The sequence below is a fragment of the Apis laboriosa genome, unplaced genomic scaffold, assembly GCF_014066325.1.
Source record: "Apis laboriosa isolate Shangri-la unplaced genomic scaffold, ASM1406632v1 scaffold30_cov140, whole genome shotgun sequence".
Lineage (NCBI taxonomy): Eukaryota > Metazoa > Arthropoda > Insecta > Hymenoptera > Apidae > Apis > Apis laboriosa.
Genome location: NW_025222776.1, coordinates 177,378 through 196,055, shown reverse-complemented (window position 1 = coordinate 196,055; position 18,678 = coordinate 177,378). Strand labels below are relative to the sequence as shown.

At 28.3% G+C, this 18,678-nt stretch overlaps 2 protein-coding genes across 4 annotated transcripts in view; both read left to right on the top strand.

The window, feature by feature from the left end:
- LOC122714456 (protein RUFY3-like) overlaps nucleotides 1–4,059 on the top strand; it is a 31,483-nt gene extending 27,424 nt beyond the window's left edge. For all 3 annotated transcript variants that reach the window (XM_043935791.1, XM_043935790.1, XM_043935789.1), the window contains exon 12: nucleotides 2,596–4,059. In XM_043935791.1, coding sequence (XP_043791726.1) covers nucleotides 2,596–2,736 — 141 coding nt within the window. In that variant the 3' untranslated portion in view covers nucleotides 2,737–4,059. The remainder of the gene's footprint in view (nucleotides 1–2,595) is intronic.
- An 11,562-nt stretch (nucleotides 4,060–15,621) lies between these two features.
- Nucleotides 15,622–18,678, top strand: part of LOC122714458 (lachesin-like) — a 172,521-nt gene continuing 169,464 nt past the window's right edge. Inside the window, exon 1 of the mRNA XM_043935795.1 lies at nucleotides 15,622–15,694. Coding sequence (XP_043791730.1) covers nucleotides 15,622–15,694 — 73 coding nt within the window. The remainder of the gene's footprint in view (nucleotides 15,695–18,678) is intronic.

The following is an 18,678-nucleotide window of genomic DNA, read 5'->3' as shown; positions in this document are numbered from 1 at the left end:
TTATTATCATTATTATTATTATCATTATCATTATCATTATTATTATTATCATTATTATTATTATCATTATTATTATTATCATTATTATTATTATCATTATTATTATTATCATTATTATTATTATCATTATTATTATTATATGTATTTCTTGAAATTATTGATTTTGAAATTTTGACTCGTTCGACATTCGCGACATCTTTGAAATTTCTTCGAAATTTTGGATACAAGATTGTTAACAAGATTAACGAGAAATGATTTATTTTATAGTTATCGTTAGCCATTTTTGAAGGAATATTCGGAACGCGATTAAAATCATTTTGATTTGATGGAGTTCGATTTGGATTATCATACGCGTCCATTAGGCGCACAATGACATTTCATTCGGTTAATATATTTACGAAAATGTATTTGATCGTAGGGACGCAATGAGCGGCAAGAATGTGATTAAATCGCGTAATTTTATTTCCATGGTGTTTCGACATTTTCGATTTGAACACAAGTTCTTGTGATGTTGCTATTAACTCTGATTATTGCTTTACGAAAGCAATGGACGTGTTGTTGTATTGCTCGAATGATGGGATTAAAATCGATTTGTTTCTATCATTTTTCCTTCTTTTTAATATAAATATATGTATTTGTATGTAATAATAACGTTTGCACGAGAAATTTATTAAACGAAAATTAATGGCTTCAATATGAAAAATTATTAAAGATTGGCAATATCAATGGATTTTAATTATTATGTGGTTTTTTGATATTTTTATTTTTTATTATCTTTGTTTTTTTTCTTAAACATATAAATTATATTTAATAAATAAAACAAAAATGAAGAGTTCGTTTAACAAAGGAAATCAGCAATTGTTATCAATTATGAGATATGCAATTTTATGATTTTATTAAATATTTACAACGAATATTTTGTTATAGAAAATTGTAAATCTATTTAATAAAAGTTAAAGATACTAGAATATTTTTCTCTCCTCTTAAAAATAGAAAAAAAGGATTGTTTTTATTATTAATTTTTCAATTATAATTTTTTCAAAAGAAACTTTTTAAAGATAAAACAATTTATTAATTATTTTAATGAAAACATATTTTTTGTGATGTTTTTGTAAAGAAAATAATAATGTATTAAAATTTGAGATCTGCAAATTTCATTGAAGAAATTTCACTGGAAAAACATTTTATTTATTTTCTAGCTATTTAATAACTAACAATCAAATTACAAGGCATGAGATATGAGAGATTCTCGATGATAAATGATAAATGATGGATGATTGCTTAATATGATTTTATGTAACAATACATGATTCGTTTATTTTCATTTTGAAATAATCTTTGTTTTTTGAAACATTGATTTCATAAAATTATATTTTTTTTCCATATTTTTGGTATTTATCAAGGAATTAAAAGAAATTACTTTTTAATTCTAATAATCATTTTAAAACAAAATTTATAATGAAACGTATTCAATATCTTATTTTTACAAAAGAAATTAAATCCCAATAAAAGATGTTGAAAGAAATAATATGATTTTTTCAGAACAGTATTTTGGAAGAACTGTTGCTTGAGATTTTTTTTTATTTCTTAGCAAACGAATTAACGAATTTATCTTAATGAGAAATTCGATGGTAAACTCGAAGCAGTACATACCGTGCATTAATTGGAACAAACAAATTATACGTAATTTGAAGCATTATTGTATTAAGCAATTAATGTATGAATCTGATTTTCAATTACTTTTGCATGTTCTTTTTCTCTTTCTTCTTTACTTTAATAATTATGTACAATTGAAGGATTGGTATCGATTGGAGAAATTTCCTGGATTTTTTTCTTTTTTTTTACTTTTATGTACAATCTAAATATACTATTCGACAGAATATTTATATTCTCCTTTAACCTTACGATACGTTTTAATTAATTAATACTTTTACGAGATTAATTTTCAAATTTAAATCCTCCTCGAAAAACGAAATAATATTAAAATTGAAAATTTTTAATATTAATAAGTATTTTAATTTTAAGTAATTTTTATACTGAATATTTTTTGCAATTAATATTAATTTACAATTTAAATTAAATTACTCATTTTTATTACGTTATTTAAAATTTTTTTATTTTCAATTATAATATAATCTATTATTCTCTAAATTGATTAATTTTTAAAGAATTGATATAAGAATTGAGAGAGTTAAAATGTTAGTACAAATGAATTTCTCTAAAATAAAATAAATACAAAATACTTACAAAATTTGTATCTACTTCTTACAAAATGACAGCTTTAAAATCCAACAACAAAAAGAAACATATATTTTTTCCAATAAATAACAATAAATATTAACAATAAATAATAATCATTAAATCAAAATTTTTATTTCAATATTTAACTTCCAAATAGTATAATGATGAAGACAAATATAATCATTATCATATCAAACAAAAAAAAGAAAAAAAAAAAACTCTCACGCGTACAAATAAAGAAAAATACATACATCTTGACAATCACTATTACTCTTTCTTCACATTCTCTTATCAGAGACATGCACACGTCCAATAACTTTTCTTTAATTACCACATTAACCACTTCTGTTCCAGCACCACTGTAGAAACTGCGGCAAGATCTTCTGCAACGCTTGCAGCGACAACACCACGTCCCTGCCGAATTCATCGAAACCTGTACGCGTGTGCGACGAGTGTTACGTGTTCCTGGTCGGTCGTTACACGTGTGCACGCTAGCGCTAACGTCCCACGACCGGTTGTCCATCGGCCGTACGCTCGACGTGGCCGATTTACCCGAGAGCGAGAACGAGCAAACAATGGAAGAAAGAATCTATCCTGCACATATACTCTCTTACACACATACATATACACACACACATGTACACACGTAAGATGTTTCTGCTATCCTCGAAGACCGCTTCCTTCTTCGACGCCGTTCATTTTCAATTCGGCGCACGCGGTTGTTGTTCGGAAAAGGTGTCGATCGACGAAGCTACATCGCCTCGAGTCCAATTCCTTTCATCGCAATATCATCGTGCGACGTTTTGTAAAAGATTTGGGGAAAAATTACACGACGAGAGAGATGGCCGGCCGCCATTTTGTCGCGCGACGAAAGCCTCGAGACTTCCGTCGAGATGGAAAAAGTGTTTGCATTTTATATTTTGACGAGGTAATTTTGGGATATATTTTGGGTATATTTGATTGGGCATTGAATGGGTTGTTCGTGACTACAGTGTGTATATTGATGTATATGTGATTGAGACGAAACGAAATGTTTTGGAAAGTGATCGTATTGAGAATTGGTTGAGAAAATTATTATTATCATTATTTTTATTATATTATATTATATTAAGATTAGAATTTTTGTAAGTAGGAGACATTTGAAGGTCGGGATTGTTTTTTAAAAGTAGAATTATAATATTCATTTTTATCGTATTGTTATAAATATTATATATGTTATTTTAATTATAAATATATTTTTTAATGCATGAATTAATTTCGTTATATTTCGTGGAAAGTGAAGATTATATATTTTATAAATGGAATGTTAAAAGCCAAAAAAATACTTGACAAAAAATGTTATCAGATTTACTGAAAGAAGTATTAAATATATAGTATGTATGGATACGTGGTATCAACATGATGGATGTCCTGTTCGCTGTGTTAGGATATCGAGAGAAACGTCAAATAATAGTTTTCTATTATCGTTTTACCATTATTATTCTCCAGAGAAATAACGTGTAAGAAAAAAAAATATGTATTTTTAAATAGTTACGTGAATTGTATACCATCTTTCAATATTTTAATTAACAGTTACAATGACTGGATTATTTTTGACCTAGACGATTTAATAATCGATAATGAAAATTAAATAATCTTTTTGATATGTGTCACTTTTCCTCCAACCATCGAATCCGAGAATTGAAATATCTTTTAAATAGTTTTTAGATTTAAATTAAATTTAATATTTTATTTTATGAAGAATGATGAACTGAATTGATTCATGTATTGAAAAATGTATAATTTTATTTAGAAAAAAATTTGACTTTGAAATGTCTTCTACCAAATGTTTATTTATAAAAATTTAACTCTTGAAACATTTTTCAATACAATCAAAATTTTTGATATTTCAAATTCCAATCTTAAGTGTCTTATTCTATAGAGTTCAGAATTAGCTAATTAAAAAAATTTTATCTGTGATTTTTTTATGATAGAAAAATATTCTATGACTAATTTAAGATAAAATAAAATTATTTTTCTTTTGTACTAATTAATAAAATAATATAAAAATAAATAAAAATATTGGAAAATAATGAAAATACAAGACAATTCATATAAATTATTAATATTTTAAAAACGAGTAAAGTTGTAGAACATTGAAGATTTTATTTCATCTTTCAAAAATAGTGACTTGTATAAAAATATTACAATGATGCTAGACTACAATTGACAAGAAGGAATTTTGTGTGTATTGTTATTGTGATAAATAAAATATTTTTTTTTATATTTTACTATATTTATTTTCTATCATAAAAAAACAACAGAAATTTTTTAATTATCTAATCGTTTCTGTATTAAAATTGTATTTTATTATATCATTAGATGAATTGTTAACAAAACTTATATTATAGCAAAATATTTATAAAGAAAAGGAATAAAAGAAATATTTATAAAGAAAAAGAATTAAAAATACGAATTAACTAAAAAACTATTAATTTTTGAATTACCTACAATGAAAAGTTATGTATAATTCAGTCCAATTTCAATTTGGATAAAATTTTGTAGATTTGTAAAACATTTAAAAATATCTAAATATGAATTTCTTTTAACTGCAGTAATTAAAATTATCTTTCAAATTTCTAAGTGAAAAATTTAAAAAATCATATATTGTACAATTTTCGTTAAAAGAATTTTTTCATATCTTCTTATAATTTTTACTTATTCTTCAAGCCTACAAAATTCTATCAAAAAGCTGAACCGTTTGCTATATTTCCTTGTCAATGTTGACTATTCAATGATTAATAAAACAAATTTTTATTATTAAAAATTTAATTAATTCTGGGACAAAGGACAACAAGTTTGATTATGATTATGAATTCCAAGAAAGAAATGTTTTATCGATGAATAAATAAAAGTGCAAATACTTTTCACATCCGCTCCATTGAAAGTAATCTTCATTCCTTTCCGTTCTGAAAGCACGAGTGAGAAAAAATTTCAATCATCGAATTTTCGCTGTTAATCGTATGTAAGCAATATACAAATAATGTAATATATACGTTGCTATATACGTTTTTCCGTTTCTCGAATTTTAGATGTTCGTTAGTTCCTTTTTCGCGGTGGATTGTTATCGAGAGACGCTTTGACAAATGTTAATATAACAAGTATTTTATATTCAGATTATTATACGAGTATCCGCCCTTGGATTGGAGTTGTGAAAGAATTTCGAAACGTGTGCCTGTACAATGATATTTTTCAAATGTTCTGTAGCGTCATGGAAATATTTTATGCGAATAAAAGGCTGGTTTTATATTTTCCATCTTGTCATTTACTTCCCTGTATATTCATGTGCAGATCGGTTCTTCGTCAGTAGTGCGGATCAATGATATCTCAGACTTCAAAAACAAATCATAAATCGTAAATGAGAATTTGTGTTTAAATTAAAAACTAATACATGAAATGTACAAGGTGTTCTAATATCTAACGTAGACCGTGAACTTTGAATTATGTCATTGTTTAAATAAAATTATTATTAATAAAAGTTAACAATATATTATAGGTTTTTCTTTAAAATTTTATTTTTTCATTAATTCATAGGTTATTGTAACAATTATATTAGATTAATAATTAAAATTGTATAAAATTAAATAATAGTTTATTTTAACTTAATTTTATCTTTATTTAATCTTATTTATTCTTATTTATAAAATATTTCTTTTTCGTTTTATATTTAATTACTTTGAAAAGAGATGATCAAAATTTTTGTTTTATATTTCTTAAGTGTAGGGAAACTATTTCGATATTTTTATATTTTAATACTTTACATTATATTTATTTTAAATAACTCGAATCTCAAAAAAAAAAACTCATATCTTTGAGTTACGAATGAATTATATAACTAATAATAATTAATATTTAATATATCACATTCACCATATTTTCTAATCAAGTGCTAAAAATCATATTCTTTTTAACTCTGAATCTTTTTAAATTCAAATCTTTGAAAATACAGATCACAAAACACTTAACATTAAACTTCCTAGTCGAAAAGAAGAATTTTTTAAAGTGGAATAAAAAAAAAATTATTTATAAAATAATTTCATATTTTCACGTCATTAATATCCATTAATAACTACTTTAATAAGTATCTCCCTTAATAATCAAACTACGTCAAACTAATTTGATAAATGTAAGATACTTTACCAACGAGTAGGTAGTAAATTTGCTCGATATAATCGATTCTTCCCCGGTCAACACACACAGTCCCCTTTGTGCGTCAGGTATTGCGTGAAGGCTGGCCAAGAATCATTGTTCTCCAGATATCGCAACGAGCTTTTTGAAGCGAAGACAATGGTATATGGCACGATTCCTATGATTGAACGTTTGCCCGGAACGAAAGGCACGTTGCAATAGTGTGAAAGGAATAGGTCGAGTCGGATGTCAGGTATATTAGAAACTTTTCCTTCCTTTCTTTCCCGATTTAGAATTATTTATGGACTTTTTACTCGAGAATTATATCGTTCGTATATCCCACTTGATTTCGTATCCATATTCTTAAAATATTATTATTTTTTTCTATCATTGTATCATTAATAAAGATAAGATTAAATTAAATTAGATTTTTATTTGTGGGAATGAAAAATTGTCGAAAAGATAACTTTTTAAAGGAACATGAAAATTTTTTTAATTAAAATTGGTCCGATTTTTATTTATTCGTACTTTAAATTCGTTTCATAATCTGGTACGAAAATTTCTACAAGATTAGAGTTTTGTTCATTTTTTTGTCAAATTGATTTCGAACCTCAAAATAATCATATTTAACTAAAAATCTCCTACACATATAAACGGCATTTTAATCTCATTTTTTTTCAATTAAGCAATATTTTAAACGCGAAATTAAAATAAAAACATTTCAAATTATCATTATCAAAAATTCCTCTTCCAAATTTCCCCAACCCCATCTCTGACCCGAACGAATCCTGTGTACAACGATAATACGTACGAAGAACGCGACTATCATCTGCAAGAAGCAGATAGAATAGAAATGCGGGAAAATTTAGGAGAGTGCAGCAATCGCAGTAATATCTCATTCAACGATATTAAAGAAGAAATCGCGTTCGTTCGAGAGGAGTGTCCGTGGACAGGAAAGGGATGAGGTTCGAGGAAACCGTGCCCGTAGAAAATGTCGACCGTAATGTGCAATCTACCTGCCGAACGTAAATCTGTTCCTCAGCCGCATAACGCCTCTCTCTAATCTTCGCGGGGGTGTACCGCACGCCATACAATCGACTCGCCCCTGCGAAAAGCAGTAAACCTGGCCACCTTCCATCGGTGCTCTTATTCCTTTCCACCGCGCTAACAGCGCCCTCCATCGTACACGAGATGTATCTATTGTGATTTATACGTTATTTATACGTTATTTATATGTTCTGTCTTGGTATTCTATTTTGTTTCATTGTTTAGGTATTTTAGTTCGATAAAGTTCATTCGTGTTATGGTTAATTGATTTTCAAGTCATGTAGTTGGATTCAATGAGTATATAACGCTTGGCATTGATTCTGAAGGGTTCTGTGTATGTTTTTCTTTTTTTTTTTAAGGAGAAAGTGTGTGTATGTATATTTTGTTTATAATCAATATTGTACAATTTGTAACGTTTGTTATATTTTTAATTTTGTATATGTAAGATATTTTTGAAAGAAATTTGAATTTGATTATTCGTTGAACTTAATACGTTTCAATTGGACATTCTTTTAAACAATGATACGTTAATCTATGTGTAATATCTTTCAATCAAAAAATATGCATCTAACATAACGTATATATTTTTAGGATAATTAATTACGAAACTGTTTAGAATTTATAAAATCTTTTTCTAAACTTTTATGTATTTAGGTAAATTTTTGTTCGACTAATTTAATGGTCGTTTGATTGAGATAAGTATGATGCGATTATATATATAGGTTAATTACACGTATAAAGGAACAAGTAGTATATCTCGGTCATTAGTCCGACAAATCGTATAAGATATAAGGTAAGTAGTACGGAATATATATATATCATATTCTATTTTAAATCTTTTGCAACTCATTATTTAGAAATTTACTTTCTTCTTTTATAATATACGACAACAAAATACTTTTTTCGTAATATCTATACAATAATTTCTTTAATTTTTTTCTGCAACTAAGATATAACATATTGAAATATATCAATCTGTTGAACAAAAAAAAAACATATATATATATATATATATATTTAAATCAAACACTTAACCTCAAAACACAACTTAAACTGAATTCTTCCTCCTTTTCTTCGTACGTAATCCTTAAACACAAACAAAAAAACCTGATACCTGAAAACATGCACACAGAATTCTCTAATTTTACTATACAATTTCTTACATAGATACCTTAAAATTAAATCAGAAAGAAAAAAAAAAATTACATAAATTTTTCAACCAAAACTCCACACCTCTTCTTAATCTTCGAAACCAAATTCTCCTTCAATCCTACTCCCTATTCCCTTCCCGCAATTGAACACCCTGTATACCGATCCACGTATCCACACAGATACGCGAGGGGGAGGGGGGGGGGTTATCGGTGTCGTGTTACACGTGCGCTTGCTGCGGTAAGTTCCGAGGGGTGGTTCCGTGTAGGCCAACTTGTCGGCTATCTACGACTTTCGAAAGCTCGTTAGCCACGAGCGTGCACGCTTAAACGGCCGCTAAATTGAAATCGATCCTCGCAGCTTTTGGCGTCGATCACCTACTACACAACCGCCGTCTCGAGGATCCGCGGCAGCACACGTTCGTTCGTACCGCGCCACGTGCCTTGCACCAATACGCACGCGACACAATCTTGTTAAACTCGGATCGCGCAACCTCGTTGTTTTCGGGAAGAGGATCGTTAGAGGGGAGGGAGGTAGGGTTAGGGTTAGGGTTAGGTTCAAGATTTCCGCTCAAATTCCGCTTTCGATTCGAAGTTCGACCAACCAAGTTTTGGACCGACGCTTTTTCGTGCGATCCTCCAGGCCAGGAGTTTGTTGAGTTTGTTTGCATAAGAAATATTCGAGTTTCCTTTTTATTGGTAATGGAAGGGTGCACGAGTGAAAATGGCGCGAGAAAGGGAAGAAGCGTTTTATTGTTTTATATATAGGGAAAAGAGTGGTAAAGAGTGAGCTTTGTCTTTGTTCAATCGAATCTCTTTTTTTAAGCAAAATAAAAATTACGTTAAAAATGAATTCTCATGAATGATGTATGTTGAAAAAAGCGTCTATCTTTAATAATAAAGATAATAATAAGAATAATAATAATAAAGATAAATATATCGAAAAATCCTTTTTTTTTTTTTTTTATATACAAAATTTAAAATAAAATATTTCGAGAATATGATATGTCATTTTTCCGAAAGAATGCCAATATATATAACACAAATTTTTCGCACCACGAGTTCTCTGTAAACGAATTAAAGAGTTTAGAATACCATGACCACGATATATTTTTATTTTTCCCCATGCAACGGTATTCGACGAATGTTGCTTGCAAATCAATGGAAGGGAATGGATCACGATTTTATGGTCTATCCGTGTCCGGAAATGACGAGTCGGTGTACGTAAGATCATGCAAATAAAATAATGCATAACAACATTAACGATAGTATGGCGTGTTTAGCAACTCGTGGAACACTGTGCCTAGATCACGGATGCAATACCTTATACATCTGCACGACTGACACGCGAAATGTTTAAAGTTCACGTTATTATTTCATGAGAGTGTGTTTATAAATATTATAAGAAATGTATGTGAATTTAAATATAAATCATAGACAAGAGAAATATTTTTGGATATGATGCACTGGATACGGAGCAAGTAAGTAAAAAATAAGTAAAATAAAATTTTTTTCTTTGACGATTTATTTATTTATTTATTTATTTATTTCGAGTATGATTATTTATATCGAGTATGTTTGATGAATTTTCAAGTGGAAAAAAATATATGTAATTTGTGTAAATTTGTAAATATATATGTTTTCTTGCTGACATTTTGAATAAATTTAAAATGTTAAAAATAGATGAATATCCTATGAATGATTTTAACACTTATCAAGATTAAAGTAATACTGCATGAAGTTTTGATTAAAACTTTTTAAACTTTTTCTTAAATAGATATTAAATTAACAAATTTCATACATATATATTTTTTAAAAATATTGGATATATCATGTTAATAATAATAATGAAAGACGAAACTCTTCGAATTAAGAAAAATTTATTTGAAAATATGAAAGATTCATGTGCCAATGAAACACATATATCTTTTACTTAATAATATTATCATGATATTTTTTTAAAATATTATTTTAATATTTGTATACAGAAGTAGTTCCATATACATTTGCAGTTAGAAAAATAAATATTTTTTACACGTAGTCTATAATTGTATGTTTATTGTTTAAATAAAAATAACTTTTTAACTCAAATATAAATGCAATCCTTACATCAAATAATTCTTCATATATAAATATTCAAATATTCTTCAATTCAAAGATACTTTTTGCCTGAAATGTTTAAACATCTTGCTGAAATAACTCATTAAAAAAAGATATGAAATTGAAATCTTCTTTAATTTACATTTTACATATATAAATACTATAACTATTCTACAGATACCAGAATAAAATGAATCCTTCATTTTGAAATATTTAGACCGTGTCCTATAGAACATTTTAGAATGTGTGTCGCGATAAAATAATTGAAATAAAAATACTGAAATCGTGGTTTCGAAAACAGGTTACAATGCAAGAAATATTTACAGCATTTTTCTATTTAAAAGGAAAGCATATGCCTGTAATAAGCGAGAGCAATTGAGCGTAATAGCATCTGGCCAGGGGCGCGATTTCATCTAGCATACTCGTTGTATAATATTCGTGGCGAGAATGAATTATCACGCAAACTATATCATTATGAACGTTTAAAAATCAACACTAGATCGAACAGCACGGTTGACGATATAATATGGTCAAAATTATTTACCAAGATCGACCTGATACACGTACACCTTTATCACTTTAATCACATTAAGCTACACCACGTCTTTATCAATACCTTCTTAAAAATTTCATGCTCTATTCAAATTATTCAATGAGAAACATTAGGCATTCCATTTAAAAAGATCAAGCTGAGTTATTTATTATTTCGATAAAACTCGAAGCAACTTTTTCGTTTGGAACTGGTTTTTTTTTCTTACAATGAATTATTCGAAATTGTCATGTTACGAGAATTGTTCTTTTATTTAACACAGTATAAGAATTAGCTTAGCACAGAATTTTTCTATCGTATTGTTTTTCTTGATTTCCTGTTAATTTTAAATTCTGATTAATTTAACATTTCGATTTCGATACAACATGGAACGAATTATTTGCCTGTATATATAATATACAGATCAATGTAACAGAACTGCAGAACTTCCATGTTTAATTCTTTCATATTAATTCTTCTGAAACAAAGATTTATTTTTAATAATGCATGCATTGTAATAGGGGATATATACACGGTGTTATATCCTTGAGATAGTTTTGAAGTCGCATTAATTATAATCCATGTAGTTTTAATCACGTTGGTGCGTAAATGAAATATTTTGTTATACATCTATAATTGTAATAAAACATGAATATTTCAATACGTTTCGTTTAAATATTATATTTCAATATAAGTATAATCGCGTATCTCAACAATTATGTACTCATATATTAAAAATGGATTAAAACGCAGGTATATTAATTACATATGTACACAACAGTGTTCTAATTATTCCTGTTTGCTTATCAAAACAGCATGGTTACCTTGGTATTTCAACGTCGTATCGTATTAATTAAACACATCAATTCATTTCTATGAAAAATCCTATTCCTCGTTTTCAGAAAAAAAAATCCTTTCCATATAGTTACACGTAATAAAACTTGTTAAATTAGCGTTTTGACACTTTTCTGATACTTTTTATTTTTCTTTTCCACGAAAAATCTTTTCTCGAGAGTCCTTTTCTTCGAGATGCAAAGCGAATTACAAAACTTTTCGAAAATCTCTCCGAAGAATACCTCCGTCAAACGCGATCCCTTTCAATAGATGCGAAGCAATTTTTACTTTTACCTCGTTACCCCTTTAAAAACACTAACGAGACTAATTGTAAGTGAATTTTCCGCGCGGCAGCGTAAATTCGGTTACAAACTGCACGGTTACCAAACCAGGCTGTTGCCAACCTTCCCGTGTAAAATCTGCATTTTCTGGCAAACTGAAATTCACAACTTGTTTGTCGCTACTCCCGATCCTCGAATCGCGCATTAACGACCCGGGTGTAGCAATGACGCATAACATTGGAGAGGCGACAAAAGGAAGATCAGAGTCGAAAAAAAAAAGAAAAAAAAAAAAAAAAGAAAAAAGAATTCGCGAAAATTTCGTGATGCATCGAAACGCGAAAAGTGATGTGGAACGTGGGGAAAACAAAATAATCGTTTTTCCGTGACAATGCCCACGGCAAGCTGCTACGTGTATTTTATTGTTGAATTCTCACGAATTTCGGGTTTATCGAAACAAATGGATTTACGGTCGCTAGGATTCTATGGATGGAAAATGGAATCACGTCTTCGAGTATCATCCCATTTGGAAGAGTTGATACGAGTAAGTAATTGATCGCGAAGAATTTGAACGAATTTTTCTTTTTTTTTTGGAAACTGATAACTGATAACTGTTTCGATTGTGCTCGACTTTGGAAATTCGAATTTTACGGTTTTTCATATGTTGTTGATTTGTTGTTACGTTTAATTTATTGGCCTAATTTAGTTTCGATTGAAGTTATACGTTTAAGAGAGTTTTTAGTAGGTATAATGGAAAACAATTATGAAAATCGTTGCAATATTTCTAATGAGAGCAATCATTAAACTTGTTTTTCGGTAATTTTGCTGCGAAATTATTCGATACGAGTAAATTGAATTGTCGAATGAATATTAATTCAAGCTTAAAGCACTGAATTTGAAATTAAAAGTAAGATAATAATCGAAATGTGATCGTGAAAATTGCGATTCTTTGATTAAAATATTGCGAATATTTTATCATGTGTATATAAAATCGAAATAATAAAAGTGTGAATCTTAAAGGTGTGGCTACGTTTGAGTTTTCTCAAAAATATTGGTCTTTTTTAAAAATTTAAATTAAAAATTTTTTTTTTAAATTTTTAATAAATACGAATCTTTTTCATTTTTCATAATTATTATGTAAAATAACTTAAGCATTAGAAATACGTAATATTTAATATGTAAATAATATTTTATACACAAATAATTATAATTAATAATGAAAATAAATAGGTACATGTAATTATGGATTTGGTAGCTCTAATGTTAATTTTCATTTCTTAATGAACGTAGAGTTATTTTTACTGATTAAAAGGTTTGCAAGAATAAAGAGGAAATTCCATATTTTTTGTTACACATTTTGTCTTATTAAAAACAATATAATCTTCCATTTCATATATATATATATATATATAATAACCAGCTTCGAATAATAATGTTGCAACATGCAACGTAACAGAAATATTTCATACTAATAGAAAAATAAAAGTATTAGGTATAAAACTGGAAGCATTCGTTACAACGAATAATTTTTAGCCTTTTTAATTTACTTATATAAAAATGCCTTGCATTGAAAATTGCAAAATTTAAAAATATATTAGAGTAAAAAAAAATATGTGTATAATGTGATGCTTTCATAATAAAAAATTGAAAACAACTTGTTGCCAAATAATTCAGATAATACATAGAATGAAGATGATTTCTCTTTATAAAATTAAATTTTCATGAATATAATAAAAGAGAGATTTCATTATTCATTCTTTAATTTTTAAATTAAATTTAATTATTAAATTCTCTCTCTAAATAGCCAAGCATTCCTACATTATCGTTATTACATCGAAAATCAAAAATTATATTCTATTATATTTTCTCGTAGACGAGAACGAGATAACGAGATAAAAGATGATGAGTCGACGAAACAATTTCGATTATGAAATGACCCAGTTGACGAATTAAGCTTGGGAAGTTGGCTTGGACAAAACTATTCGTGCTCACGTTTGGTGTTTCAAATTCTTCGAGATCGGCCGTAATAATGATCGCGTGAAAAGCTTCTCTCGTAGTTTGATTAAACTTCTCGATGCACGATGTAATTTATATTCATCAATGCGCGAGAGCAATTCTTAAAGCTTGTTATAATAACTTTTGCCGGTAAAACTGAGGGAGATGGTGTTGGAAAGTTGAATTCGGGCTATTGCAGTTTTCAACTTGATAATTAATTATTACGAGACGACAAAAAGGTTGATCCTACAGAAATTGAAGGAATATCTCGTTATCTATGCATGAAAGAATAAAACAAACGGGAAATTGAATAAAACTTTATATTTTCATCGAATAATTTTTGGAAAAGTAAATAAACGATGATAAAAAAATGAAAAAGAAATGAAAAGAAACAATAAAATTAAAAAAAATTGAAATTTTTATTGTAAAAATATTAAATGAGAATTAAGGAAAAGTAAATCGTTATTTTAAAATTTATTTCATTCACAAAAATAATTTTAATATTATAGAATTAATAATTTTTTGAAAGTTTAATAAAAAAAAATTATAAAAATCAATAAAGATATATTTCAACCTAGCATTTTTAATATATCACTTTATATATTTTTTATATCAAAATGTAATCAAATTTTTCAAAATTTCCTGACAATTTCAACAATTTTAAAATCATCAAAAAATTTTCCCTTTCTCTTTGACATTAATTAAATTAATTAAAAAATCCCCTATCAATCTCTCGATTCGTGTAAAAATTACGAAAAATTTCATCGCTCGGCATTCACAAACGGTTCCAACTCGAAATCAAATCAAATTTTATTCTTTTGATCGAGAAAATCATATATAAAATGCTCGTAAACACGAATATAGAACGTTACACTTATCTCACTCGCGATTAAAGTATTTCAATTCTCGCGTTTCGATCTCGCGAAAAGAAGAATCCCTCTCGAGTCACCGATGCAATTAACCGGCTTTTAAGACTTCAGAAAGGGCCGATGAGATAGAGAGGAAAATCTTAAAGCAATTAAGATTAATGTAATTAGCGTGAAAAGTGACTCGGGAGAGAGAACGAGAGAAATAGAGAGCCCTCTGTTCATTCCGTGTAGTATCCCTGAAGAGGCACTCGTGTCGGCATGCCTGGTCCCCGATTGTAAACAGATATTTTCGCGTTACTTTCATGGTGGTGGGTCGGTGGGTCTGCGCATGCGCCGCTCAGTTGGCGGCAAAGCCGTATGGTCGACCGACGTACACCAGTCAGTTGACGTAGCCGCGTCGTCCACGTAACAATATGCTCCCAGTTCTCGCGATCACGGTTCTCTGCATCGCGACATGGGCATCCGCGTTGAACGATCCGCTCTCAGGTAAATCAATCACCTGGCCAATTAAAATTTTGCACCCAATCGTTATCATTCCCAGTGAGAACGGTATCTCGGAACATTTTTTTTTCTTTTTTTTTTATCTTCTTCCATTTTCTTTCGTCGCGTTCTAACCTCGTTAGCCTGACGTTTATAAGGCTGAGTAGCGCAAGTGGTTCACGAACGTTTGCAAATCACTCGAAGCGGTTAACGGAGACGTGCAACTAGGATGAGCGTAAACGCTCGTTTATGTTTGCTAGTGTTCCCGAGAAGTGTTGGTATATATATATATACGTTTACGGAAGATAAATGTCTTTCGTGCGCGTTTGTACGAGGAGGCGAAGGAGTATAAGCTTTTGTCTATGGATCAACGAAGAAATGGTTACAGAGGTCCTTCTTTGCTGAAGTTTGGCAAAGATGCTCGACAAAGATCAGGAATGCTTGACAAACATCTTCGAGTGTTTACGTGTAGTTTGCACGGTTGATAAAACCTCGATTGTACTTGTCGAGCGTACTTGATAGTTTCTCGAGAGATTTTATTAAAATTTCTTTCGAGTGTAAATTTTTGATCGTAAATTCTGTTGGAAGACGTAATTCGATGGTTTAGCAGATAAGGATTTAACAACACATACGTGATAGGATTATTAGATTTTATTGGATTTTTATGCAATTGTAATTAATATATATATATACAATTTATGGATAATATTTATTGGAGATATCAGTAATTTTATATTTTTAATTTTTTATAACACTAATTTTTTCAAAGTTTTTTTCGTTTAAAAAATTAGTTGATACTGTTTATTTAAAAAATTGGTAAAAACATAAAAATTCCAAATTAAAAGTTTACGATTCACAACTTATTTAATAAAAAAATACAATGATCTTTTTCTCACAAATTCTAAATTTTGTAAATATTTATTTACACCATATTTTTACACATAATAATTTATTTATCAATATCAAACTTAATGTTATCCACACATTACAATGTATCGTTCGAAAGAGCCAAAAATTTGTAGCTACGAAATTGTGTAATATCAAACCGCAAAAGCCTCAAGTGTCTTTAAAGCTGTTGATTTATACATATGTATCTGCATATTGAATCAGTTTATAATATCATTGTATTCACGTTAAAATTTCGAAGATCGTAAAAAGGGATTCACAAATCGTGACAGAATCAGAGTGTTTTAGTGTTTTATGTCAAATTCAACTGTGCAAAGTTTTCAGTTTTATGTGTAAAGTTCTTGGAAAGATATAGTGTGTCAAGTCATTTCACGTTCTTGAAAGAGAACGTATTTCAAACAATTTCAATGTGACAACGATCGTAAACTGACTGTTTGCTGGTCTGATTGCCGCGTAACAGGCGCAACGTTAAGGTTTCTCTAAACAGGATACAGCAAGATATGGTTATATTGGCACTGGTTATTACTACGCCTTGTACAATCTACGTGTTGTATTGAACATAATATTATTATATTTTGCCAATTAATTAATGTTAATTAGTGATAAACGAAAGTGTTATTATATACCGTGTTTATTAAATTAGAGATGGAACTGTAAAGCTTCTCGAAGTTGTGAGAAAGTTTTTATGGTGGTTTAATTAAGATTCTGATTTATTATTGTGAATTACCACGATGAAATTGATATCTGTTATCTGTTAGAGAAAGATGAAACGAAAGATTCTGCTATTATTAATTGCTCTCTGCTATCTTTGAAATTATTCAAGTTTCGAAATGTTTTTGCATATTTGAAGTTTTACACGGTGTTTATTATTGAAGTTAAATTAGAAATTATGTATTCAGTAGATTCAGATTTAAAAATAGATTAATTTATTTATTTTAATGGAAGTGATAGAAAATGATAGAGCTTCAATTTTTTTTCTAATGTTTTAAAATGCTAGATATTTTAATTGAAATTTTGTCAAATTTGAATACGAATTTTTGAATTCGACATTTTTTGTAAAAATTGACTTTCTTTTACTCAAGCATGATTTTAGAATATTTCTTTTAATAAAAATTTCTGACAATTTTTTTTTTATGGTATTTCCTTTAAAATGGATTCGTGTTTATAAACAATTTACAAGTCAAAGTTGTTTAATCTAATTCAGTTTTAATGAAAAATATTATATCAAATCAGTGTAATAATTTACATATTGATATTAATATCATCAATATAACAAAATAGAACGTATTATATCAACTTTACAATTTTTAGATAATATTCAAGTTTAGAAAAAGTTAAGGAATTAAGAATCTTTAAGAAAACAATTGGAATCGATAAAAAATTTTTTAATTTTACTACAATACAATTTTTATCACTTTTATAAATGATAATGTAACATTTATTAGGAATCATTAGAAAAATTGGAATGTAATTAATAAAAGAACAAAAGAAATTAATAAAATTTCATTCGTGAAAAGTTTGATATAGAATTAAATAATTTATATCGAATCATGCCATTATAGAATGCAATTATCTTTCAAAATTTTCTGTTTTTTTATTCTATGCAATTTCTTGGCTTGCCTACAGTATTTGCGAGCATTTCTCTATCTTCTCACTTTCGCAGATGATTAAACATGGAATTTAATCCTGGTCCCTTCATCTTTGGCGTGTAGTTCGTTACGTTTGCGAATCATCCATTCATGTAGAGAAGACATCTTAGTGTTAGTTGCTAGACTTCGTGTCAATTTGTTTAGCATCATTCCATATTTATGCGTCTGGTCAGGCATTCACGTTTTAAAGCTTTTCAGTTTATATTTTGTATTGAATTCAATGCCACAAACCTATTTTCAAACAAAAATAATTAAAGATGCTCTTTTTGAAAATATAACATGATACGATGAAAACAAAATTTTTTTATTTATAAATTTAAGTTTTCGATAAAATCAATAGATTCACTGTTGATCGAATTCTCATTACGTGATTTATTCTAAAAAAATAATAAATATTTCACGTGAAATTTAATTTTGTATATTTGAATTATTATG